The following is a 27,699-nucleotide window of genomic DNA, read 5'->3' on the forward strand; positions in this document are numbered from 1 at the left end:
ATTCTCCACCGGTATTTTTCCAACTGCCTGGAAAGCTGCTGTCGTCATCCCGCTGTACAAAAACAAAGGCGCAAGAACGGATCCGACGAACTATCGTCCCATATCCCTTCTCTCAACGATATCAAAGCTGTGTGAGCGAATAATATATGACAAGTTATATGCACATGTAGATCCATATCTCCATCAATCACAGTCCGGATTCCGTCGAGGTGATTCAACAGCCTGGCAGCTACTTCGAGTTGTTCAATCCCTGCATGACAATCGCCATCGCAGCGAGTACAGCCTAGTCTGCTTCTTCGATTTATATAAAGCCTTTGATACTGTGTGGCACCGTGGGCTGATGGCCAAGATAGCATCATTCTCGATTCAAGGACGCATACTGCGGTGGCTGGAGAGTTACCTGTGTGGTCGCTCACAGCAAGTGAGTATCTCGGGTCAATTGTCCCAGCCTGAATGCTTGTGTTCTGGTGTCCCCAGGGATCAATTCTGGGGCCCCTGCTTTTTCTAATGTATGTGAATGATATCGGTGCAATTCCCAACACCTCGCTATATGCGGACGACACCACTCTGCTGGCTAGTCACCGGCCGCTCCCCGTCGCGTGTCAAGACCTGCAGGTAGGAATAGACTGTGTGGTCAAGTGGATGCGAAGGTGGAAACTCCGGCCGAACTCCGCCAAGACCGAGATCATGTGTGTCGTCCCCAACGCGTCATCAGATGTTGCACATCTTCAAACTTCTATTTTCCATTTCCCAGATGATCCTACCCCGATACCTATAACCTCTCGTCACAAGCACCTTGGCGTTACACTTGATAGCAAATTGGACTGGTCCCACCATTTCCGGAATCTGGAAAAGCGGGCAAGCTCAGTCGTCGGTATTCTTTATGGCCATCTCCCCCACATTTCACCAGAATGCCGAAAGACCTTTTATCATACATACGTTTTGCCTATTTTCTTGTATTGCTGTGTGGTGTGGTGTGGCGCTGGTAATGGCCTCTTTGCAAAGCTGGAGATTGTGCATCGACGAATTCTCCGGGCAATACTTCGTTTGCCGCCCGAGACCAACATAGCCGTTCTCTATGAAAATTGCTGTACATTTCCTCTGAAACATTACATTGACCGATCCTCCTGCGTATACATTCACAAAATCAAACTTATCACTGCCCCTCAGCATGTGCAGCATTCCTTAAACTGGTTCAATGAATCCTCAACAAGCCGGAACTCGCTTCGTTTCCCGATTGCAAGAAACAATTCTATGAGCAAATCGCCTGTATTCCTAGCATACCGATTATGGGATTCTCTTCCTCAGCAATTAAAGTCCAGCAACACCCTCAATGCGTTTTTAAGCTTGATAAATATACACGTACGTCGATCTTCATTTACTAATCATTGATTTCAATTCTCTTTGTGTATTACTTCAAGCTCCAAAGTAAATCACATATGCTACCTGTACAATTCATTTGGGTTTTGGATTGATTTACTTTTATTTCATTTTTATTTTCATTTAACTTGCCATATTTTGCGTGTGCATTTTTGCCTTCTTACTGTTATTCCACGCCGACTCTTTAAATACTTTTATTTCATTTTTATTTTCATTTAACTTGCCATATTTTGCGTGTGCATTTTTGCCTTCTTGTTCTTTTATTCCATGGCTGGTAGCCCTCATTCATAATATTGGTTGACACCATGTCATCCATGAATTGAGAATAATAATAATAATATTAACTGATTTGAGGGAAAGAGACAAACGGGAAAAGTCTGAAGAAAAAATTGACTGCCACCACCAGGACTCGAACCAGGGACCCTCGCCTGTAGCCAATAATAATAATAATAATAATAAAAAGGTGAGTACGAGAGTAAAGGTAAGTTCGCGCCTGTAAAGGTGAGTACGAGAGTGAAAGTGAGTGAGCGCCTGAAAAGGTGAGTTCGAGTGTTCGAGTGCGTGCATAATGAAATCGTGAACCTAACATACTATACCGTCAAATCCCGCCAGAGCGAGCCCCGTCTCTCCTATCCGCGCCCCTCCCTGACTTCTTGTCAGGGATGTATCCTCGTATGACTCTGTCGCAGTCTGTGATGCCGTACTGTACTGCAGACGCGTGCTCCACCCCGTTGGAAATGTACGCAACAGTGCCCACCTCTTGATCAGGGATCACACAAACCCTGAGTTTTGACGGGTCTGTACGACTCCTGGCTCTTGACCTTTGGTCGGTGTACGAGATGCACGAACAGTTTTCGTAGGGTGAGTACTTTTTCATGTTGCACTGAATGCGGCAAGTAGGACTCGCCCATCCGCCCCTCCCCACCTGAAGCGACGAGGAGGTAGGGGCGCTCTGGCGGGATTTTACGGTAGAAGAGTTTGGGGTGGCAAACGTACTGTATGACGTGTATCGCATAACCTCTATAGTCGAACCGAATGTTGTCTGTTTATAATGCTGTCGACTTTCTAACAGGAGGTCAGTTCCAGTAACACTGGCCATACTGACCTTTGGGAAACTTGTGTCTTGTTCAGTGCCTTGTCTTTCTTTACTGGTTTATCAGGATGGCTGGTTTTCGCGCTGCTTTCCTCGTGTTGATCATGTGCATCGGTTCGCGTCCCACCGCCACCGCCGCCAGCAACAATGAGCCGAGCCAAAGCGCCGCAGCCGGTTCGTATCGTATCGTGGATTCTGAGGAAGACTGCAAGGATGGTGTGATCGAGTACCTGCCCCTGGGTGATGGCGAGCGAATGATCGTGTGCGGGAAGAACGGTCTCGGCCAGTCGAACCATGCGGTCGAGTATGTAAGTAAAGAGGACGGTGCTGCCACTGCAACCACACCCCAGTACGGCGTTGGCAATCACATCATCCGTGAGCATGAGGCGACGATGCCACCAACCCCAGGCCCAACGACGACCGTGCCCACCACACAGATAATGACGACAACCTTTAGAGAACCAACGTTTATCCCACCAACAACCCGCGCAGTTAACGATCCTAATGGTCAACCGGGCGTTCCTGTAAAGGCACCAGCCAAAACTCCTCCTATTCCAACCACTGCTACTGGCACTGCAGGTTCGTATCGTATCGTGGATTCTGAGGAAGACTGCAAGGATGGTGTGATCGAGTACCTGCCCCTGGGTGATGGCGAGCGAATGATCGTGTGCGGGAAGAACGGTCTCGGCCAGTCGAACCATGCGGTCGAGTATGTAAGTAAAGAGGACGGTGCTGCCACTGCAACCACACCCCAGTACGGCGTTGGCAATCACATCATCCGTGAGCATGAGGCGACGATGCCACCAACCCCAGGCCCAACGACGACCGTGCCCACCACACAGATAATGACGACAACCTTTAGAGAACCAACGTTTATCCCACCAACAACCCGCGCAGTTAACGATCCTAATGGTCAACCGGGCGTTCCTGTAAAGGCACCAGCCAAAACTCCTCCTATTCCAACCACTGCTACTGGCACTGCAGCCACCATCACACCGTCCATACCACCCTACCAAACAGCGCAGTTTAAACAAAAGGGGGCTCGTAAGTTTCTTGTCGCAATAGTGCTGCTTTGAAGTTATTTGATAACAAATTGGTTGTGGAAAATGGGTCATGCACCAGATGAAATGCTTGAAGAACGCAAGCAAAGAAAGCAATGGTGACAAATCCGGTCAACTAAATAGGCAAAATCCAATTAGGGAAGAAAAGAAAAGAATCCTGTCAACTAGGGTGCTACTGCTTTGACCACACTGATCAGCCTTGCAATGAATGCTCTGTCTGACTTTTCCCGTCCACACACCACGTCATTTACTCTTCTCTGCGTGCTGCGTGCATGCTATGAACTCTTTGTGTTCCCTCTGTTGACACTGCAAAATCGCTCTGTTGACGCTGCAAAATTGCTTATCATCTCCCTCTCTCTCTCTCTCTCTCTCTCTCTCTCTCTCTCTCTCTCTCTCTCTCTCTCTTTCTCTTTCTCTTTCTCTTTCTCTTTCTCTTTCTCTCTCTCTCTCTCTCTCTCTCTATCTCTCTCTCCCCGTAGCTCTCTCCCTTTTGAAATTCGCTTCCATAGAATTGGGCACCATTGCCCGTTTGGCCTTGCGAAGTAAAATAAAAATCAACAACAACAAGCCTCCCCTAGCCACACCATCCTTGCATGTCTATGACCACGTTTTGGTTGTCCCGACCCTTCTTCTATCCACTCTGCTCGCTGATTAGTAAGGCTATGTTTGCAAGTAAAAATGAGGAAGCAAAAAAGGTGGTTGGATGCCAGCTAAAATTGGATCGGAGAGGAAGGCGAAGCTGTCTTTGTCCTGACTGATGCATGGCGGGGAGGCAACACATTCTCAGTTCTGTTAAAACTGAAAAAGCACAATGCAACTGGAGTTATCCTGGGCAACTCTCGCTCAGCTTGGTGCCCTGCTGTTTTCTGATTTTTTCTTATGGTTGTTTTAGCTACAAAAGTAATCCATGTGGTCGCAACAGGGTGTGCAAAGACTTGTGGATGGGAGGTTCTTTTCAGACTTATAGTCATCAACGGCTGCTTTTGCCAGGATACAAGAGAGATGGTGAGTGTTTAAGGGAACTGGAGTGTGGTAGCAGCGGAAGCGCTTCCACCACGATGTGTGTGGCCATTTCAGTATTCTCCTCCTGCTGCTGTTGCTGTTGCTTTTGCTCTTGTTTTTGTTGTTGTTTCAAATCTTTATTCTTACGATAGCCAGTGGCCAATAAGAGATAATAGTGTGAGAGAGGAGAAAGAGTGAGGAAGGATTGGGTGGGCAGGGCCTAGGGATAATGACTATTTTGGGTTGTTGTTGTTTGATTGAATTCTTTATTCTCACGATGGCACCATCGCCAATAAGAGATAAGTTTATGAGAAGGTGAGATGCTGTGGGTTATGCAGTTGGAAAGTGATTTACATCACTTTGAATTTTACAAGTACAGTGTATGTTGTTGTTGTTATTATTGTTGTTGTTAGGCTTTCCCCAAATCGGCCCGTTTTTTCGCCTGTTCGGCTTTTCTCCAGGCTAAAAAAAACATCAGATTCGGCTGAACAATCGGCTGCAAAATTGGAATATATTGCAAAATCGGCCAAAAGAATTGTTGGCATATTGGCTTTAATATTGCACTTTGCAACAACATTTGGTAGATTTTCGGCGATTCTCAAAAGAACCCTCCAAAATCCGTGAACAGCTAACCGATTTTTCGATAAGTCATGTGAAGTCAGCGAATTTTTGGCCCGTCGATTTGGGAAAGCCTATCGACGGTCATGCTTGCAGCAACATCATTCGCTCGTAAACGCACTTTGCAACATTTGGTAGATTTTCGGCGATTATCAAAGGAACCCTCCGAAATCGGCAAAAAGCTTAGCGATTTTTGATAAGGCTCGTTTTCGGCGAATTTTTCGGCTGGCCAATTTGGCACCATCGCCAATAAGAGATACGTTTATGAGAAGATGAGATGCTATGGGTGGGGCTGTTTTTTTTGAATTTTGAATTCTTTATTCTCACGATGGCACCATCGCCAATAAGAGATAAATTTATGAGAAGGTGAGATTGTGGGTTAAACAGTTGGAAAATGATTTACATCACTTTGAACTTTACAAGTATGGGAGAGGGTGAGCGCTGCAGGAGCAGATTGAGTTAATCAGCAGTGAGCAGATTTCTTGTATGAAAGCAGGTCGGGAGGAGACGTCACGAATGCTAGCAGGGAGGGCATTGTAGTATTCTAGGGACTTATACAGTGGGGAGTCTTTACAGCGATCGGTTCTGGAGGGTGGGAAGTGCCAAGTGCGTGCGTGTCGAAGGCTGTACTGGGCCGTAACTTGAGCGGGGGTGTTGAGCATGCGTATGAGCATGCGTATGTGTTGTGGGGCATATTGGTATTTTATGGAGTGAGCAAGAAGGGTGAGCTTCACTTTGCGGCGAGAGAACATTGTCGGCCATTTGAGCCGATGGAGCAGTGTTGAATGATTCAGAGGAGTGTAGAGGGGGAGACGGAGGCAGATTCTGGCCGCCTTGCGCTGGATTCGCTCAAGACGGTCAAGGGCTGCGATTGAGAGCGGGGTGACAGCAATGCATGCATATTCAATTATAGGCAGGATGTATGTTTTGTAAATGAGCGAGAGTGATTTAGTGTGTAGAGTTGATTTGAGCCTAAAGAGAATATTAAAAGATTTTACGGCTTTCTTCAGCACAAAGTCAAGGTGGGCTGACCATCTTAGGTCGTGCTGAAAGATGATGCCGAGGTGACGATGTTGTGTTACTGTTTCTAGTAGGGTTTGGCCAAGTTTTATTTCGGGTAGTCGTGGTGGGGATCGGTTAGCATGGTAGAACGGGAGGATGACGGTTTTCGTTTTATTGACTAGCAGGTGCCAGCGCTCTAGCCATTCTGCTGCGGCATCGACGCTTCTTTGTAGCGCAGCCTCGCACTCAATGTAGCTGCCTGCAATGGCAATTAGTGCGGTGTCGTCCGCGAACTGGTTGTAGCATTTTCACAGGCAGTGGGCAGGTCAATGGTGTACGCCAGGAACAGAAGTGGTCCCAGGACCGAGCCCTGGGGCACTCCCGCTGGTATTGGTATGAAGGCGGATGTTGTGCCTTCAACCTGCACCAGCTGTCTGCGTCCTGTCAAGTAGGCTTCGAGCCACTTGTGAGCCTTGCCGTCACCACCGTAGTGGCTCAGCTTTTTCAGCAAACCTTGATGCCATACACGATCAAAGGCTTTACTAAAATCGAAGAAGCACGTAATAACATGCTTCCCCGCATCCCTAGCTGTGGATATCTGGTGGACGATCCGTGCGAGTTGCAGTTCGGTCCCGTCTTGTTTCCTGAAGCCGGATTGGTTTGAGGGTAAGTGCGGTGCTATGTGATTGTACAGACGAGAGTGTACTATTTTTTCGTGTTTTTGATATTATACTGAGCAGGGAGATGGGTCGGTAGTTGGTAGGATGGGAGGGGTTGTCCGACCCGGGGATCGGTGTAATAGTTGCGTCTTTCCAATCCTGTGGTATTTCTCCGGTTCTGAAGGACAGATTGTAGAGACTAGTGAGAGATGGGGAGATTTCCTTTGCAATTTCTTTCAGGAGCCGAGTTGGGATGTTGTCAAAGCCTGGGCTCTTGCCAGTGTCTAGACTGCTTAGAAGCTTCTCGACCTCTTCCACTGTTGCTGCGATTGTATTTAGAGTATGACTGATGTCAGGGGTAGTATTGATGTCTGGTGTAGTACAGGCGGTCTTGTCGATGGACTGTTGGCTTTGGGAGATAAAAAAATTGTTGAGAGCTGTTGCCTTCTCCATAGCCGTGGCTGCAGTGGAGTTGGCTGTCGATGGTGTGGGAATTGTTTGCTTAGGCGGTTCCTTCAGGTGATTCAGTAGACGGTGGAGGTTTATACCCGTTGACGTTGTTTGCTGGACAAAATCGGACTTAGCCTGTCGCAAAAGAGTGGTTACTCGGTTACGCTGGGCTGTGTACAGTTTCCAATCTGAGTCTAGTTGGGTCGCCTTGTAGGTGCGGAACTGTTTGTGCTTTGTTTTGATCTGGCTGAGGAGATCCTTTGTCATCCAGGGACGAGTGGGCGTAGTATTTTTGCGGGATTTGCTTCTGGTCACTTGGCGGTGGTGCACGGCTAGTTTCAGTATCTGGTCTCTCCAGAAGTTCCAGAATGAGGTTACTGGCTGAGGGTCAGTGGGATATGGATCGTACTGCAGATTGCAGGTAGCAAGAGCTTCACGCAGGGACGCAATGCGTTCCTCGCTCCACAACCAGTATGTGCTGGAGGTGCTCTGCTGTGTAGCATACTGGCCAACCCTCCCGTTTTTCCCGGGAAAATCCCGGAAAATCAACACTCCTCCCGGGGTCCCGGGTATTTCAAGCAAACTCCCGGAAAAACCACAGTTTTGTCTGATACAGGATTTTCCTGAAAACTCCGTGGTTTCTCCCCGAATGTCCCGGTTTTTTGAACTTTTTTCAAAGGTATGTACAGTGCTCACTCGCACTTCGAACTGTGCACAGCACATTCACGACCTGGCCATGCCTAGCCTGCAAGATCTGCACTGACAAAGGTACAGGCGGGCGCCGACTCATCAAACTGCACTACAGGGTCGAACTGTGCTGTACGCAGAGCTGCAAATCTGCAGGGTCGAACGTTTTTGGGGCGAGAAAAGCTCTTTTTCACTTGTTTTTGTGCCATCCAGGGATTTTGAGAGAAATCCAGGGATTCTGCATGTATTGTCAAGGGATTGAGATCTTGGTGGTTGGTCAGTATGGTGTAGTACTGCTCTCATTTTTATTTTTATTATTATTATTTAGGGGTGAAACAATGGACCGTATGCATGTTAAAACAAAATGGCGTCACGATTTATTGAAAGTGGTGTAGTTGGTGGTACGAGTGTTCAAACCCATTTGAACTTCATACTGTTCGTCTTCTTTTTGACATGCTCTCTTTCCATCGTCCTTAGCTTTTGTTTGTTGAGAGCTGTTTTGGCTTTCTCCTATACCTCTGGGGGATGCCAAGTGATGGTGTTGAGAGGCTGGTGATGGCTGTGAGCGAGAGTTTGCCGATCGGCGTCGTCCTCGCTATAGCGATGAAAATACTAGTTACTGCGCACCTGGCAGATATCACAACACGTCGGAGCGTCCAGGAGCAAAGGAATCTTGGGTTTTCACTGGAATCTAGTTCCTCCAGCATCGTGTAGCCCACCGTCGGTGAATGGCGGTCCAGAAAGTTCGAACCTGGTCTTCTGCAGCATCTCGCAGTCCTGCGAGGCACACTGAATACGCCTGTCATGTATTCTACAAATAAAAATCACGAAGTAGTGGACTTTACAGTGATGAGTCTATCCTGTATGCTGCAAAAGACGCAGGAAATGTGACTGGTGTCCGTACACTGGACGCCAATATCATCCCAGTCTTCTCCTGCAGGATCTGTTTGACATTGACATACCGGTATGCAGCGGGTCGACATTGACCTGGTTTGGCAGCTATCTGCCTGGGTGGATGTAGCAGGTTTGCATTGGCGCGTCGTCCAGTCCGACATTTTCTTGTAACTGTGGAGTACCAGCAGGGTTTGAGAGGTTGCTCGTGCTGTGAACACATCTCTACTGCCTGTCTCGTCCTGGAAGTGCCGTCTCGCTGCTTCCTTGCTCTACAGTCACGCCGTTATTTCGCTTTGTTTCGTGGTGCAGCTCAAAACCTGCCCAAACAACTGTGAGCTCGCAACATGGTATGGACAAATCGCACCACTCATGCTGGTTAACTAAAACCGGGATAGTCGAGTAAGCGAGTTCACTCCCTGGGCCATGGCAAGATCTGTTCAGCGCGGGCTATTCCAACCTCCAAGTGCATAGTCACCGATTGATCCATGCGATGGTGGTTGACCTACAAAGAGCCAAGGTCTACGAGTACTACTATTGGATGCTGTCTTCATGCAGTCAACAAAATCAAAGTACCTCAGTATGCCCCAGAATAGGGCATGTGCAGCTATAGCATGACACAACAGGGGTTCTGGCGGCGCCTGTCAAACAAGCAGTAGCGACTAGTGCCAGCTACCTATTGGAGGCTAGCCGCTACAGTCTGTCACTGGAGATAATTATTATGTTCACTGTTTAGACTGAGCACAATCAATGATGCCCAATCAATCTGCCCAATGTGTGTTCTGTTCCACCTAATTATAACGTCCCATCGCATCAACCCTACTACAGGCACATGTCGTCACTCTAGCACGACTTGTGTTATTATTGTTTATTTTGATTCGCACAATAAATAGAGCACACTGCAGATAGAGGAACACATCGAGGTATAGGTACCGGCATCAATACAGTATCAGAGAGAAACAAACAAAAATGAGAGGTACGCAGAAAAAACTCTCGTAAGCCCAAGGGGAAGTGGTTGATGAGGGATGAATGCACTCTCCACGCTCATCTACACTGTTCGTGGAAATGCACACATACATACAATAATATACAACATAGCAATAGCATGCACAGAACCGAACAATTTCATGTTCACACATGCAAGCACAGACCTGAACATTAGTACCAAAAGCCGATACAGACAATATCCCCATACACACAGACGCACACAATGTCCCATGTATGCGCCCGTGGCGAGAAAATCACGCAAATCTACAAATGCACTGGATGTGAACCCACAGATTTTCTCTTATAGCAACGATAGCGGATCTGATTCTGAATGAAACACACACACACACAATACAATTATTGAATGCCCATCCGCAGATGATGGCAGGTCCTGAAAGAACAGGCAGTGTTCCAGTGATGGGGAACAGAACTTCGAGTGGCGAGTGAGGTATACACACACACACACGTGCGCGGGCACACACTAAAGTATTCAGAAATAGAATCGACATCGTAGTATTCATTGGCTGGGGAATGGAAAGGAAAATAAAACATTGCTGTAGGTTATTGTTGTAAGGACACTGGGAGGACAACAGAAAGGTAAGCAACTTGCTTTGAAGCAAAGAAAGTTATTATTCCACGGATCTCGGAAGGAAGGAACGTTCCAGAATGCTGCACTGGCAACAGGCGGCCTGCATGTGCGCGGCCCCTGCAGTCGGTCCAGCTGCCGGCCTTGCAGTGCTGAAAAGAATATGCAGTACAGCATGTCACATAGTATCGCAGCCTGGACAAATAGGCGCTGGGAAGTCCTAGTTATGTGCTCACCTACACCACGATGCACCAATCTTCTGAGCAACTTTGGCAACAACTTTGTCCACTTGAGACTCCCATGGTCTGAGCCAGTTGTTGAGGGCTGCACCAAGGTGGACGGCAATGACCGCTGATGGCAAGGCAATCCATGACACACAGTCACTAGGGCATCGTCAACATGGCGCTGAGGCTGGATCGATAAAATCAACCTTTAGGCTGCCGCGGGGTTGACAACGGGGCCGCTGTCTCGAAGCTAGTCAGTCAGCCTGGTCACCGCCATTGACGAACCAGTCGCCACCGCCAGCAGTGGCGGTAGGTTGTGACAAGTGTGGTGCAATATTGTCAGCAAATTCAGTACTCAGGATAAGATGAGTGACAAAGGGAACGTTGTGTTTGATAATATTGAAGTGAACAGGGATGATCGCAAACCCTGCGCGTACTCCACCGTGAGTAACAAGAAAATTCCGGACTGGACGACGAGCAAACACCAACCTGCTACATCAAACCAGGCAGATACTATTACGATAGCTGCCAAACCAGGTCAATGCCGACCTACTGCATAATGTCAGTGTCAAACAGATCCTGCAGGAGAAGACTGGGGTGTTGGCGTCCAGTCACTGAGTGTACAGGCACCAGTCACATTTCCTGCGTCTTTTCCAGCATACAGGATAGACTCATCACTGTAAAGTCCACTACTTCGTGATTTTTATTTGTAGAATACATGACAGGCGTATTCAGTGTGCCTCGCAGGACTGCGAGATGCTGCAGAAGACCAGGTTCGAACTTTCTGGACCGCCATTCACCGACGGTGGGCTACACGGTGCTGGAGGAACTAGATTCCAGTGAAAACCCAAGATTCCTTTGCTCCTGGACGCTCCGACGTGTTGTGATATCTGCCAGGTGCGCAGTAACTAGTATTTTCATCGCTAAAGCGAGGACGACGCCGATCGGCAAACTCTCGCTCACAGCCATCACCAGCCTCTCAACACCATCACTTGGCATCCCCCAGAGGTATAGGAGAAAGCCAAAACAGCTCTCAACAAACAAAAGCTAAGGACGATGGAAAGAGAGCATGTCAAAAAGAAGACGAACAGTATGAAGTTCAAATGGGTTTGAACACTCGTACCACCAACTATACCACTTTCAATAAATCGTGACGCCATTTTGTTTTAACACGAATATCGCGGATTATACCGAGTACTCGAGTACTCGCTCGGTTTTTTCAAAAATAATCGGACTCGGAATAAATCAGAGTGTTCTGAACCCTCTAAGATTCTCTAAATTGTCAGGATCGTACGACCACACGGCACGAGGACAACTCTTTTCCTTTACACAGTATATTTCACTTCATCTGATAATTAACAATGAACACTAATAACACCAGCTATTTATAGCATGCAAAAACAGCGTACATGCAAAACATAAGCAGATAAAACTGGACATAACAGCGTATACAGCAAAACGCACACAACGCATATAGCGTATGCCATGCAGCAATATCAGCGGTACGGCGGAGTCGAAATACAACATTTCAACGAATACAATGCCATAAGCGCGAAGGCCTTTCCCAATTGAGAACTGGTGGTTTACAACATTCTCCCCACCAAAGGGCTTCTCACCGCCGTACAACAATGCACACAAGTCAAAAACGATCCGGGGCTCTGACTACGCGCCCAGAACGCGTTATCTCCTGCTGCCGTGGTGGTGGTAACGGTGCTGACGGTTCATACGCTGGCTGCTGAGGGACGATAGCAGGTTGAGCGGTATCTGCAAGCCCAGGAGCCACGTCCTGTGACGATACTTCTAACGGCACTAACCTTTGGATCGGCCTCAACAGGGTACTGGTACTCAACTTAACCTTGGCAACACGACGCTTACCATCTCGACCAGGGAATAACTCGATGATCCGTCCCAAACGCCAGAACTGTTTGCGCTTGGTATCATCGAGAACAAAGACAACATCACCCACAGCTAAAGGGCGCGACATGGTCTGTTGGTGTTTGTTCAGCTGACTTAGGTACTCCACCTCCCAACGATTCTTGACATGCTCCAGTGTCCGACTGAGGTAACGCAATCTCGATGACATCTGCGCAGCGTCCAGAGTACCTGCTGGCTTCTCTGACGACATCCAGATGTCACCCATCATCATTGCAGGGGTTACTGGTGGCTCATCCAGGCTATCAGACACATAAGTTAGCGGACGACTATTCACCACCGCTTCAACCTCATACAAGAGGGTCTCAAGCTCCTGGACCTTCAGAAACGCTGTTCCCATTACCTTTTTCAAGGCACTCTTCACTGTACCAACCATTCGCTCATAGAAGCCTCCATGCCATGGTGCAGCTGGAGGATTGAACATCCATGGCACACTCAGTTTGTCAGATGCCGCCTTGAACGTTGTAGCGTTGTCCGACCTGATCCGAGACGGCAAACTACGTCTCGCGACAAACTTCCGAAATGCTATCAAGAATGACTCAGTACTTAAACTATCGACCACCTCCAAGTGAACTGCTCTGGTGGTGGCACACACAAACAATGCTATCCATACCTTCGGAGATGACTCACCACGGCGCACGTACAACGGACCAGCATAGTCGATGCCGGTAGTTGCGAACGGCCTCTCGTGAACAACTCGGTCTTCCGGCAGCGGCGGGCAGACTTCTGAGGCAGCCTTAGCCTTGTAGCGGCGGCATGTAACACATCGCTGAGTAATGTTGCGTAGCGCCCGTCGACCACCGATAATCCAGAATTTCTGACGGATGAACGACAAGACTCCTTCTACACCTTGGTGCATCCTTTCAACATGCATTTTCTCCAACAGCAACTCGGTCAGATGATGTTTGCCTAACAGGACTGGGTGCTTGGCTCCATACGCCAACTCGCTGTGCTGAAGTCGACCCCCGGCTCTGAGCACTCCATGCTCATCCAGAAACGGTGCAAGCTGATACACCTTCGACCCGGGCTTCACTGGTTGACCTTGCTTGATCAGCTCAAGATCCTCAGCGAAACATGCGGCTTGAACGATGCGGTACAATACGTTGTCTGCTGCAAAATAGAGTTCAGCACGAGGCTCAGTGTGCTTCCACTGCAACATCCGAGTCACCATGCCCTGTGCCCTCGACCATTTACTGAATCGGAGCCACCATTCCTTATCAGATTCTCGACTACAGGTGGTGGCTGACACTCGTACTTCTACACTGGACTCATCTGTAGCTGTGGTTGAGGATGCGGTGGGCCAGTCATTGGGCTCCGTGATCCAGGTTGGTCCGCCCCTCCAGAACGGACTACGGATCTGCTGTGCACTACTCCCACGCGACGGTAAATCTGCTGGGTTGTGAAGGCCCGGGCAATGGTTCCACACAATGCCGACCTTCTTTGATATCTCTTGGACTTGACTGACGCGGTTAGCCACAAATGTTTTCCATTTGTACGATGGATTTCTGATCCAATGAACGGTAGTGAGACTGTCAGTCCAGCCATAGACTTGCGTGACGGTAACACGCAGCTCCTTCACCACAAACTCAGCGTAGCGAGCCGCTAAACATACTGCTTGTAACTCAAGGCGGGCTAACGTGGGCGGAGACACAGGTACCACTTTGGCCTTGGCAAATACCAAGTGCGACTGTCCATTGACGACTGCATACAAACAACATCCAAACGCTTTCTCACTGGCATCGGCGAAGGCATGAAGCGCAATCGGCGTGTCAAGATTGCAGCAAATCCAACGTGGTATGTCAATGCTCACCACTTCGGCCAACTCTCCCCACCATTGCGCGCATGCGGCTGCGATGCCATCAGGCAACTTATCATCCCAGTCGCCTCCGACTTTCCAGGCTTGCTGTAGCAGTATCTTTCCGGGCACAACTGCCGGTGCTGCTAGACCTAGCGGATCAAACACTGACGCAACACACTTGAGGAGGGATCGTCGGGTCCAAACAGACGGCCTATCGGACTCGCCTAGCGCTGCTATGCTGAGCAAGTCATCACTGGTTTTCCATTTCAGACCGAGAACTTTATCTCCGGCCTCTGGATCGCACGGGATTCCGTTGCCTCGCCACTTGCGTAACTCCATGCCAGCATCCGTAAGCACACGCACGCTGAACTCTTGCATCTCCTTAGCTTCCGAGGCATTTGAGACACTAGAGACCAAATCGTCAACGTAGAAACTCGTGAGCAAGAGATCAATACGATCTCGCTCTTTGGGTGCAGACAACGCCCGTAGCTCCTTCAAGTGATGCTGAATCACCGCAGTAAGCATGTATGGCGAGCAGTTTACGCCAAATGGCAGTTTCGTTAGCCTCCAGGTTAACAGTTCATCGCTGTCGCTTCGACCGGGCCACAAGAAACGCAGGTACGGACGGTCTTCGGGATTAACCGCGACCATGAAGAAAGCCTTGCGGATGTCCGCTTGCAGCGCGCTCTTATATTCACGGAACCGTAATAGCATACCTGCGAGACTCGGCAATAGCGACGGTCCAGGGTCAACCATGTCGTTCAATGACTTGCCATCTGGCGCCGTCGCCGAGGCATTGAACACCACTCTTAACTTCGTGGTTGCAGCGTGCTCGCGGAACACACCATGATGCGGTACATAGTACCCGGCATCGCTCTCACATGGCTCCAGCTCAATTGCTCCAAGCTCGCGGTACTCCCTGATCAGCACATCATCATAGAGCGCACGCTTCCCATTCCTCTTCAGCTTTTCAAGAAGCCGCGTTGCGATGACTCTAGCTTGGGCAAAGTTATCCGTTGGCCGACGCTCATTTCGCCACAAGAGACCCACTTGGTACCCGCTGCCCTGGCGACATAACGGGAAAGATGGCAGGTGCTGATGTTGTTCTGGAGGTTCATCCAACTGCCATAGTTTGTCGATGTGGGCTGTGACACATGACACGGTCACCGGCTGACTGTTTCGACTTGGTGCAGACGCTGGACCAGATAATACATTACCTATCTCTGTGTTCCACACCGTCTCACCATTAACTTCCTTCTTGCTGTGCAGTACCGCGTTGATATAGTCTGCACCAATCAGCATATGTATTTCGTCTGATGTCCCTTGTTGAGGCTTGTCACTCAGCTCTACTCCCCAACTGTGCCACTGCGCAATGGTCTGCGGACTTGCGCACTTCAGGTCCATCTCAAGCGTTGGTTTCACGAACGCGCGTACCCGAATGCTAGCGGAGCTACCCTGGATCGTGATGGCGTACTTATCCATGCGCTGTTGGGTTGGTTCCGCGCCGAACGGCTTCACCTCTACATTTTCAACCCCAACGTGTTCTGCATCGATTGCTGACACCAACGCTGCAGTCACGAATGACGCCTCAGCACCCGAGTCCAGGAACACGCGAACCTTCGCGTTTCGAGTTCTTCCCTCAACTCGTGCCACTCCGGTCATCAGCCGCACACTTGGCGAGTGTAGACAGCACGACCCAACATTCTTCTCCGTAACTATCTCAGTCGGTTTCTCCCGGCTGTAACCTGCTCTATCCAACACATCATGTATTAGCAGGTGGTGTTTCCTCTGGCATTTCGTGCATCTCGAGCCTGACCGACATTCTCTGGCCATATGGCCATACTTAAGGCAGTTCCAGCAGAGTCTCTCTCGCTGCAGAAAACCCTTTCTCCCTTCCTGTGGCAGCGACTTTAGCTGCTTCTCTGCATCTGCGACCGATATCGCCATGCACTGTGCCGACGCCGTGGGCCTTGGCACGGATCGTTCTACTGGCTTCCTGGCAGTATCACCCTGTCGTCCGTGCGCGACCTGGTAAGACGCGCCGTGCTCCTGTACCTGGCGCAGTGACATCCCGTAGCACTGCCGTTCGACCAGGTACGTCTTCATCTCAGGTCCGCATTGCTCCAAGATTACCTGCTTTGCCATTGCTTGCAGCACCGGGGACATTTTTCCTATATCGGAGCTATACTTGGTGTCCACCTCGCCATCTTCTGTCATAGCGAGTGTGGCCCACACCTCTACCTCTCGGCAAACACGGACAACGTATTGATGAAACGACTCATCTGACCGCTGCTTGCCTGTCAGCAATGTCTTCCACGCTTTATCCGGAGTCTTTCCGAGCGAGGCAAGCAACTCTCGTTTTGCTTCCTCGTAATTATTGCATCCAATACATATCCTCTCCGCTTTGCTACCCGCTAGCGCAATGCGCAGTCGCAGCAGCCATTCGCTTTCTTCGAACTCGTTCTTGGAACAGATGTCCTCGAACAGGTCAAGATAACGCTCCAATGGCTGCGTTCCATCATATGAGGGGATTTTCATCACCGGTTGACGCCCACCGCTGTTACTGGGAGACTCCTCTGTACCTCCCATCGTGGCTTTACCCTCACCCTCCTGCGCATTGGCGATGCGCTCGTTAATCTCCTTTAGTGTTTTGGCAAACTCGGTGCGGAGCGCCTCCTCTCGCCGTCTGGCACTGCGCTCCTCACGCTCCGCGTGCTGTTGGAGCCTCTGCTCCACATGTACCTTCAACAACTCGCCTTCTAATCCTAACCGCTCTCCATTGTCGATAAAGCTGGCTTCCAAATTGTTCCATAGTTCCTCCGCCATGCTCGCTCCTATCCTGGCGTGGTCGCCAAATGTTCTGAACCCTCTAAGATTCTCTAAATTGTCAGGATCGTACGACCACACGGCACGAGGACAACTCTTTTCCTTTACACAGTATATTTCACTTCATCTGATAACTAACAATGAACACTAATAACACCAGCTATTTATAGCATGCAAAAACAGCGTACATGCAAAACATAAGCAGATAAAACTGGACATAACAGCGTATACAGCAAAACGCACACAACGCATATAGCGTATGCCATGCAGCAATATCAGCGGTACGGCGGAGTCGAAATACAACATTTCAACGAATACAATGCCATAAGCGCGAAGGCCTTTCCCAATTGAGAACTGGTGGTTTACAACACAGAGTACTCGTTCATACATGGTGCATGCATTTATCACTCTGCTGAAATCTGCTGTTTCAGAGCAGCAGTCGGCAGATATTGAGGTGCAGACTGTGACTGCCAGTCACGGAAAAAACATCTTCATGATAACACCATATCCAGCATTCTTCTTTTTATACCCACTCCCATCCGGGGCAAGGTGGGGTACAACCCCCACCCCTTCACCCGAAAAATCATTTTTTATGTAAAAACCGGAGCCCGGTTTTTTACCCCAAAATGGGGTACTATCAATAGTACCCCATTTTTTAGGGCTGGGGATGACCCAGTCGTCAAACCGGCTTTATACATACTACTTGTGTGTGCGTGTGTGTGTGCCGGTTTTTATTGTCTATCTGTGTGTATGTGTGTATGGTTTTACTTGAAACTACGCACCCAATTTGTATAACACAAGAAGTAGGAATGACAAAAACAACAGACTGACAAGACATAGACTGAACGGGGCTACAGTGCAAGGCAGTGGTGGAGGTGGGGTGCTGCAGGCATCTGCGCCTACTTCACCCATCAGTGTGTTTGTGTAGGTGTGCATATGTTTGTTCAGTCAAACCTCATCAGGACGAACTTCAAGGGACTGGACAAGTTTGTTTGTCTTACACATAGTTCTTCTTATCCAGATCCGACAAAAAAAAGTTTAGGCCTGAAACGATCATGGATTTTCGCCCATCGACTACTCTTTAGCTTAATGATCGATTGGTCGATTATAATCGTTAGCAAAATAGTGTCAGAATTTTGTGCAAAATTCTCTGTTTCCGAAAGCTTGGCCTTCAGAATACCAAAATCTGCATTAGCGACACGATGGTGTTATTCATTTTTCTCTGCGATGACTGGAAGTGGGTGAAAACTTGAAAAGAAGGTTCCCAAAATTGTCCCGAAGTACCGAGTGACGTCACGCGTGCATTCGTCGTCAAAAACAAAGTCCAGCCCGTGTGCTGGTCGATCGAGCCAACTGTTCGATGTACGGTGCATGCTTGCCTTCTGAACTCGGACACTGATGTGTACGTTGTACACAATGAGAATGCCAAAAAGGGACAAAACAAACAAAAGTCGATAGCAGTTTGTCGCACTGGTACTTCCTCCACGAAGCTCCAGCTCTTTGTTTTATTAATTTTGGTGATTACGAAGGAGTGGAAGGATGTTAGTTTTCAGTTAGTGTGGCACACATATCTCGTACTTGTAAATTATTTCATTGTATCGAAGGTGGCGGTGTTGCCGACCCGGCTCTGAAATGAAAGACGTCGGATTTGTCATCTGCATCTTCAGCAACATCGTCAGATGAATCGCCTTCACGTGGCTACATTGCGTTCCTTTGGGGCTCGGGTTGGTGGTGTTATCGCCGGCCGGAGGAGAACTGTTTTCGGCGCACGCACTCATCATCGTCTTGTTCCTCACATGAAAAGTTCAAAACAACGGCGTACTTCCGTGCTCACAAAATAAAACTTACTTAGATCCTCGCGGAAGAAGTCAAAAAGGTGAAAGCTCAGCTACTTTTTATTGTGATTTGGCTTTGTAGCTGCACGTGGGTCTCTGCCTCTTTGGCATTCTCCTTCGGTGCGACGTACCCATCTGTGTTAGAGTTCAGAAGGCAAGCGTGCACCGTACATCGGAACAGCTAGCTCGATCGACCAACACACGGGCTGAACTTCGTTTTTGACGACGAATGTACGCGTGGAGGTCAAGTCCGGCGTGACGTCACTCGGTAATTCGGGACAATTTTGGGGACCTTCTTTCAAGTTTTCATCCACTTCCAGCCATCGCAAAGAGAAACGATTAACACCATCGTGATCAGGAGCCAAAGAACTACAAGATAAGACAAAGAAATTTTTGGTGACAGTTCCCCTTTAACCTCAGAATATGCACTATGCCCCTGGCAACTGCATACTCACAGTGGAACTGATTCAAACTTCACAAAAACGAGGGTTTTCAGTACTCTTTGGACTCAAAATCCCTAACAAGTAATCTATAATGCGACAATTACTTGATTGTAATGGAATTAACGATCGCTTACCGAGTAATTGGTATAATCGTTTCAGCCCTAAAATAACCGATATCAAGAGTACATGACCCCCCCCCCCCCCCCCCCCTCCTCCAGAGTGTGCAACGCCTGATCCAGCTCTGCATAGGGTCTTCGTCGAGCGTAATCAGATCTTCTGATGTCATGCGTACACTCCACACCAGCGCAAGCCCGGTCTTGAGGCAGGGCACCGTTGTTTTTGATCCGTGAGTACCCACGATTACCCGGGTTCCCCTCAAATGTGTACGGTATTATGGCGGAAAAATCCGATTACGCTCGACCAAGACCCTATGCAGAGCAGGATCAGGCGTTGCACACTCGGGGGGGGGGGGGGGGGGTTATGTACTCTTGCCGATATGCATATCATAATGGATTGTATTTATGTGAAAGTGCATGCTGTGGTGCATGGCAAGCATTTTATTCTTAGCACAAGCCAAAAACAGGTAAGTACAAGGCGCTATGATCCGTGACTAGACAGTACGATCCACCTTCCAGATCCACAGTGCGCCCAACGATGCATGGCATATAGAGACGAAAAATACAGCCAGCGTACGCGCATGTGGACCGAAAGTTTGTTCTACGCGCTGATTCTGTTCAAATCGCGCTTTAACCCTTTGCGGTGCATTAAAATATTTCGTCGTCACGAAAGTGCGCCGTACAGGCCTTTGTTGTAAAGGAATGATTTTGACTTGATCTGATGCCTGGCCAACCATAGGATTGGCCCTAGTTCGTACTAATGGAAAGTTCCCCTTAAGGGTGTTTGTCCTAACAAGGCTTAACTCAACTGTATGTATGTATCTGTGTATTTGGGCATGTGTGTATTTGTATGTGTGTTCATGTGTTTATGTGTTTATGTGTGTGCATGTGTGTGTGTGTGTACGCGTATGCGTGTATGTGTACGGATGTATGCGTGTGCGTGTATGTGCCTATAATTATGCGTGTATGTGCCTATATGCGTGTATATGACTGTGTACTTGCGATGTGCAACTCTGTCCCACTCCATCACAGACCGAGTTCTATAGACACTCGCTTTTGCGCGACCTCCTGATTGTCTCGAGCAAAGATCCGAAAGTCGCCAAGACAGCAGCCTGCTACACGCGCAAGCATTACTGTATGGCGGTATATGCATTTCTAGGTTCTCACTGCGCAGCGTCACTGCTTCCTAGGGTATTTGCCGGGGGAGTTAAATATGGCCGCAAGCGACGCAGCACGCCGCAGGGTAAGATGTGATGTGCCAGGGCTCGGTTTCTGTTCATTATTAAATTAAAGCCTTGTCAGGACTTTAGCCCCAGTCGCCGGCGCCACGGTCATGACAGCGCAGGTGGACTGCGAATCAAAGTAACTCATAGTAAAAAAAATTAAAAAAATTAAAAAAGACTGCCATCAAGGTCTGACGTTATACCCTCCTGACAACACATAGCTGTGACAACAAACAAATGTCACGGTTTTTTTGTGTTTCCAGTAGTAGGAGCAGCAGCAATTTGAGCAGAAGACCATCTTCATGATTGGTTTCCTTCAACTGCTGAAGAGTTTTTTAGATCTCACAGTGCAGAGCAGTTTATTGTTTTCACCCTGAGATAGGCCATGCCCGGAAATTGCGTGAATGCATTTTTGTTACTTCAGAAGTATTATTAAAGTTACATATACGGCAAAGAGACTGTATTCTGGAGTTGAGGTACCCTAGCAGAAGTCTCGAGCAGGAGAAACAGTCATTGGCTTTTTGGTTTGTTCAGCAATTAGTGCTTCTGTACTGTCGTTCGTGGGTTTAGTCTCCAGCCAAGAAACGACGGCCATTTTCACTGTTATTTCTGTGGCCGTAGGCGCCGATTTTGTTTGCTGCTGAGACTCTAAACCTCGTTTCCTCGTACAGAGGGAGGAGAACATCAGAACTACCATCTCTCAGGTGCTGGTGAATACTTATCAGGAAAACACTGCCCGTAGTCTAAACAGCGGAAAAGAGACTTCTTCAACACAGTAAGAAAGTAAGAAGCAGAAATTATTTTGTACTCGCATCGTCCTGCACAAGCTCCAGTCAAAGTGACACAGTGACCACTGGAAACTAAAAAAATCGTAGACTTTTGTTCGTCACCACTTTGGCCCGCGGTATGCATTTTCAAGAGGCGTGGCGGCGTCAGCACTTTGGCAGTGTATTGAGTGAGTGAGCAAGTGTGAAGCCCTAATCTGTTTGCTGTTGTCTCGATTAGCGAACATGACGCGAACCTTGTGCACGGCAAGTTGCAGAACAACCGGATGCTGTTCGAAGATTCACTGGTCTTTGATATTGGTCACAAATTAGCTGGATGCGAAGGTGACAAACTCCATACCAAGATGTTGGATAAATTCTGAAATTATCTCCCTCTCCCAGGGTAGATGATGTTGAAACAATTTTCAACACAGGAACCATTGGTAAAAGTGGGGAGGCTTCCTGCAGTTTCATGAACAGTTATGAGTATAGCCCAAAAGCTCTCTTCCATTAACACTGCAATAATTCATCTCATTTCACAATTATAACATTTCGGCAAATTGCCTTCATCAGGTTCACAGTGAAGTGCAAGCTCTCAAACCAGCATTGATAAAGGCCAACTCCCTTGTCAGTAAGAGAACAACCATTGGGTGGTATTGATGGAGTCAGACCTGGAATCGCTCTCCGAGGGGTGGATGGCATGTCTATGGGTTGCCTGTCTGAACATCCATTTCCCCATGCCGGATAAGCCCATTGCGCAATAACGTAATTTGTACCATGAACACCCCACACAGCCACCTGGGCATGGTCGTCTGGGGTGTTGAACAGTGCATTCCTGATCCCAGTGTACTCACAGGCACTACTCATACCTTCCATATTTGGCAATGTACAATGGGCTTATTACAATGTCAGTAGATGATGGATCGCTTGCTTTAGGTAATTGCATCATCATTATATCGTGTAGTTACCACTAGACTGCAGGGGCGGTTTGCCATTTTTGGGCTCCGCTTGTTTTCAGTAAATCTGGCAGTTTTTGCCCCTCGGGGGCTGGCTTAGCACGATGGACACAAGTGTATGTGGTGATATCACAGTGGAGGATCAGTTTGGTGTTCCAGACCCCGTGAGGAAAGATTCTGTCCGTCAGTCTTGCTCAACATGTGAAAGCCATTTTTTAAAAATCCTCGAAGTAATGGAAATGGAACGTAGTCTTGCTGCCGATCGAGAGAAAAGATTAAATAGTAAAATCGACGACCTCACCCGTTTAGTTTCCTCCCTGAAAGAGGTAGTTATGGAATCTGGATCACCAGCGTATTCAATGGCGGCAGCGAAGGCAGTCGGCCATGACGAGACAAAGAGCAAGGGAAAGCCACGCCGCGCACGGAGCAGTTTCAAAGCTGGTGAACAAGTTCAAGCTGAGTCTGCAAAGTCCGTACGATCTACGAATGCGCCAACATCTCAAGACAGCCGTGCTCAACCGGATCTGGAAGCTTCAGCAGCCACCTCCACGTGCGAGGACGTTGACTCGGTTCATGAACCCCGTACGCAGAGATCGGACCTTGGCCTTGATGACCCAGGAGCACGTGCAGAGGGACATTTGAAACCAAGTGCTGCACAGAAGATCGTCGATCGCCTCAAAAAATTTGAGGATATGCAGGACGATGTCGAAGCTTCCTGGAGGCTGGTCACGAATACTAAGCCCACGCAGAAAAAGTCAGTTTTCTTCGTTGGGAACCTGCTCCCCGAGATGCAGAGCGAGCAGTTGAAACTGTTTATTGAACGCAGAGCTGCAGACATCGATCACCCTGTCTGTGTTTTTGAGGTGAAGATCTTCCCCAAAGAATCCTCATCATCGGCCAGGATCACCATCAACGCTTCCAGTGCGAAGCTAGTCAACAGCCGCCGTTTCTGGCCTGCTCCACTGTACAGTAGGTGTTGGAATTTCGACAAGTACAGATCTGAAACAGAGGACAGCCACAGCAGTATGAATTCAGCCCAAGATGACCAGCATAGCCTTCCTTAACATCTGCAGCCTCCGCAGAAAAGTCGACGAACTCAAAGATTTCGTTTCCAAGCATGGTGTGCATGTCATGGGCGTTGCTGAAACATGGCTAGCTGCTGATGTAACTGATGGAGAGGTATCCATTCCTCACTACAAGCTATTCAGGAAAGATCGTGCCCTACAGCACGGCGGTGGCGTTTGCATATACTGTCATGAAACGACTCGTGTCAAACGACGTGCTGATCTGGAAACAGATTTGGAAATTTTGTGGATTGAGGTCATGGAGCAAAAGCACAGTACCCTGGTGGGATGTGCATACCGTCCACCAGATAAGTCAGTGGCTTACTGGGATGTATTCCAAGCCAACATCGAAAAGGCAATGCAGGGAAGACAGTCGCGCACAGTTCTCATTGGAGACTTTAATGTGGACTATGCCGATCCTCTTGCCAGCCGTGCAAATCACTTGCACTCCACACTCACACACTGCAACTTGTTTAACCATGTGTCTCAGCCGACAAGAGTCACGTCCTCTTCGGCATCTGTTATCGACCTGTTCTTGTCTAACGTTCCCATAGAGGGTGTATGTCGCACTGTCTATGTTGATATGAGCGATCATTTTGCCATCCTGGCCCATATGCCTGGCTTTGGCATGGGAAAGGCATATTCTGGACACCCAGCCGCCAAACGCCAAGGTAGGCGACTCCATCGGATAAATTGGAACACATTCAATGAGGACTTGAACCATCATCTAGCGACTTGTACCTTTACCGGAAATCTTGAAAATGCTGTGCAGAGTCTTACCACCTTTATCATATCTACCCTGGATGTGCACGCACCATTGATTCATCGGCGCCGACAGGAGAAACGTCCTTGCCCCTGGCTAACACCGGAGCTAGTTGCCGCGGTACGTGAGCGAAACCAGTTCCATCGCCGGTTGATGAGCGACAAAGGCAATGCGGATCTGCGTGAGCTCCACCGTCAGGCCCGCTCTACTGCAAGGAAACTGGATCGCCGTCTACGTAATGCCTACTTCATGAATCAGTGTGCAACTCGTGATCAGAGAAAGTTGTGGTCAGTTATGAACATCGTCACAGGCCGTGCTAAGCAGCGTCAAGAACCTCAAGCCGGCATTGAGGACCTGAGCAAAACCTTTGGGGATGTTGTGCATGACCCAGACCGACCATCCACGCTAACACCACCAAGTGGACCGATGCCAGCGTCTAGCTTTCTGCAATTTGAACTGGTGCCGGTGAGTGATGTGAAAGCTTGTCTGAAGTGCATAAATCCCGCGAAGGCCACGGGCAGTGATTGCGTTCCTGGTTTAGTGTTGAGGGAATGTGCCGATAGCCTTGCTGGGCCACTCACGGATATCATTAACAGATCACTGTCCACTGGAACAGTACCAATGATGTTCAAGCGATCGTTTATTAGTCCTTTGTATAAGTCAGGAGACCCCACAGTGCCAGTTAACTACCGCCCAGTATCCTTATTGCCGATTATATCTCGTATTCTCGAACACTTTGTGAAAAAGCAGCTCGTGGAATATCTCACAGCGCATGAACTTTATCCAAAGACTCAGTTTGCGTATCGGAAGTGTCACTCGACGGAGGATGCACTTGTGCTTGCCGTCAACAGGTGGGTGCTTGCACGCTCACATCGCCGCTTCACGGGCATCGTCATGGTAGATATGAGTAAAGCCTTTGATCGGGTGCAGCATGAACGACTCGTCTCTGAGTTGCACTCCCTTGGTATCTCATCTAGTGCTCTACAATGGTTTTGTAGCTATCTGACTGAAAGAAGTCAACAAGTCCGAATTGCAAACTCAGTCTCCTCGTCAGTGCATTGTTCCCGTGGTGTGCCACAGGGCAGTGTACTTGGTCCCTTGCTGTTTGTTCTATACACGCGCCACTTAGATGCCATCCTGCCTGAACAAGTCATCCACCAAGAGTTTGCAGATGACATCATACTAGAGTTCTCCGACAGCGATCTGAACACTGTGTGCCGACAGCTTAGTGCAGCTGCCACTTCTGTATCACGTTGGCTTGCTGAAATTGTGCTGTTGCTCAATGCGAAGAAGACGCAAGTCATGGTCATCCAGCCCCGTGGACAGAGAGCTGCCATTCCTGATGTATTCTGTGGTCAGGACGCACTCAAGGTTACCCCTACTTCCAAGTACCTTGGGGTGGTCATTGATTGCGAACTGTCATGGAAGCAGCATGTGGACAACGTGACTAAGCGAACTGCCCAGACCATTGGTCAGCTCTGGCGCCATGGTCGTGCTCTAAGTTTATCAGCCAGACGGTCGTGGTTCATTAGCATGATCAGCAGCCATCTCTGCTATGCGTCTACGGCTTTCTATCCTTGCCTCACAGTGCAGTTGTTGGATCGCTTGGTCAAGATTTTCAAATCCGGAATTCGCGCCGTTTTCCAGGTGCCTTCTACTACCCCATCATCCCCTCTTCTCTGTCGACTTGATCTTCTTACTCTTACTCAGATATATAAGCAAAAATTATTATTTTTTGTTCACAGATGTCTTGGTACTGAAATGATCAGTAGTCTTTTCAGCACTTTCTTTGATTTAGTCAATGGTCGTGCCACGCGGGGTCAGGCTTCACGTCTGCTTCGTGTCCCGTTTTTGCCGGGTCCTTCCGGTCGATCCACTGTTCAGTTCATTGGTAGTGTGTACTGGAACTGCCTGCCGCCTGATGTCCGCTCCATCACCATTCCTTCTGCATTTAAGAAAGCAATTACAAACGATATCTTAAACTCTCTTACCCTCTCCTAAGATCTCAAAGACGCATAACTGTCAACATTCCCTCAACCCTGGAACCTTTCCATCCGTTGCATTATTTTCATGAAAAATTCATCAAATTCAAATTCGTTACTTGTAGTACTCCCGCATTGATTTGTTTCCGTCTTCTCTTTGTGCCTTGTTCATGATTGTATTTTCCTCTTCCTCCTTTTCTTATATCACCACCTTCATCATTTTGCGAGAACTGTGGCAATACGCCCAGTGAGAAGGCAGATTTTGCCTGTGCTTCTGGTGAAGTAAAATAAAGCTAAACAAACAAACAAACAGACCTTCTTCTGGGACTATGTGTGGAGCTAGGTAACCTGTCCTCATGTGGACAGGAATAACAGTTCAGGATAAATATGACAGTTTTAGGAGGGGTGTGTGTATGTGTGTGTGTGTGTGTGTGTGTGTGTGTGTGTGTGTGTGTGCCTGTATGTGTGTGTGTGTGTGTGTATCTGTGTATGTGTGTGTGTGTATGTGTGTGTGTGTGTATGTATGTATGTGTGTGTGTGTGTGTGTGTGTGTGTGTGTGTGTGTATGTGTGTGTGTGTATATGTGTGTATGTGTGTGTGTATATGTGTGTGTGTGTGTGTGTGTCTGTGTATATATGTGTGTGTGTCTGTCTGTGTGTCTGTGTATATATGTGTGCATGTCTGTGTCCGTGTACGTATGCGTGTACACTGTGCACGCATACACACGTTTGCAACCCATGTTCGTTTTGCCAATATGCCTGCACAGGATACTCACCAGAGCAGATGCATGGGGTACTGCATGACTCTGGACTCCCATCACACGTACTGGACAACACCACGCTTATACAGGAGGTCAGCAAGGCGGCAGCCCACTTGCATTCTCATGTTTTCGACGGCGAGCCCCTCAAATTCCCGTTGGATATCTTCGACCAGATCCTTAACAGCAACCACTCAAATCCTGAAGCCAGCACGGGACACTGCCAAGTAGGGCGAGTGCGCCGCACGCTCACGGCTGTTCCTCGAGCTGCTGGCCATAGAAGCTTCAAGATGTCGTGGCGAATTGGAGGTGCCAAATTCACCGACAAGGAGCAGAAACAACTCTGGAAATACATCCAGACCATTTGCTGCAAAGTTAAGCCGTATTGCTCCGCGCTTTGGCTGCGGCAGAAGTGGTGTAATGTAGAACTAGAAATTCTCAGAATAATCCGTTGGATAAAGGTCTAGCTGAATATACTGTCAACAACTACTCTTCTGAACAAACGGCGAGGAGACAACAATTTGATAACCGCAATCAGTAATACAAGCTGGATCGACATTTGTGTACACTGTATTCATGTATTGTAAAACTGTGGAGACA

At 48.4% G+C, this 27,699-nt stretch overlaps 1 protein-coding gene across 1 annotated transcript; it reads left to right on the forward strand.

Annotated features, from left to right (window-relative positions):
- Positions 1-2,430: 2,430 nt before the first annotated feature.
- LOC135825007 (uncharacterized) lies at positions 2,431-27,699 on the forward strand. Its single transcript, XM_065337741.1, has 4 exons — positions 2,431-3,517; positions 4,427-4,539; positions 20,623-20,833; positions 27,109-27,699. Exons 1-4 carry the CDS (start codon positions 2,542-2,544, stop codon positions 27,564-27,566), a joined length of 1,758 nt encoding a protein of 585 aa, XP_065193813.1. The 5' UTR covers positions 2,431-2,541; the 3' UTR covers positions 27,567-27,699.

This window comes from Sycon ciliatum, chromosome 9 (assembly GCF_964019385.1).
Source record: "Sycon ciliatum chromosome 9, ocSycCili1.1, whole genome shotgun sequence".
In the NCBI taxonomy this organism is placed as follows: Eukaryota; Metazoa; Porifera; class Calcarea; order Leucosolenida; family Sycettidae; genus Sycon; species Sycon ciliatum.

Coding starts and splice junctions, on each gene's coding strand:
- LOC135825007 (XM_065337741.1), top strand. CDS start 2,542: ATGGCTGGTTTTCGCGCTGCTTTCCTCGTGTTGATCATGTGCATCGGT. Junction 4,540..20,622: donor GCCAGGATACAAGAGAGATG/GTGAGTGTTTAA, acceptor ACTCCATCACAG/ACCGAGTTCTATAGACACTC. Junction 20,834..27,108: donor GCGACGCAGCACGCCGCAGG/GTAAGATGTGAT, acceptor ATGCCTGCACAG/GATACTCACCAGAGCAGATG.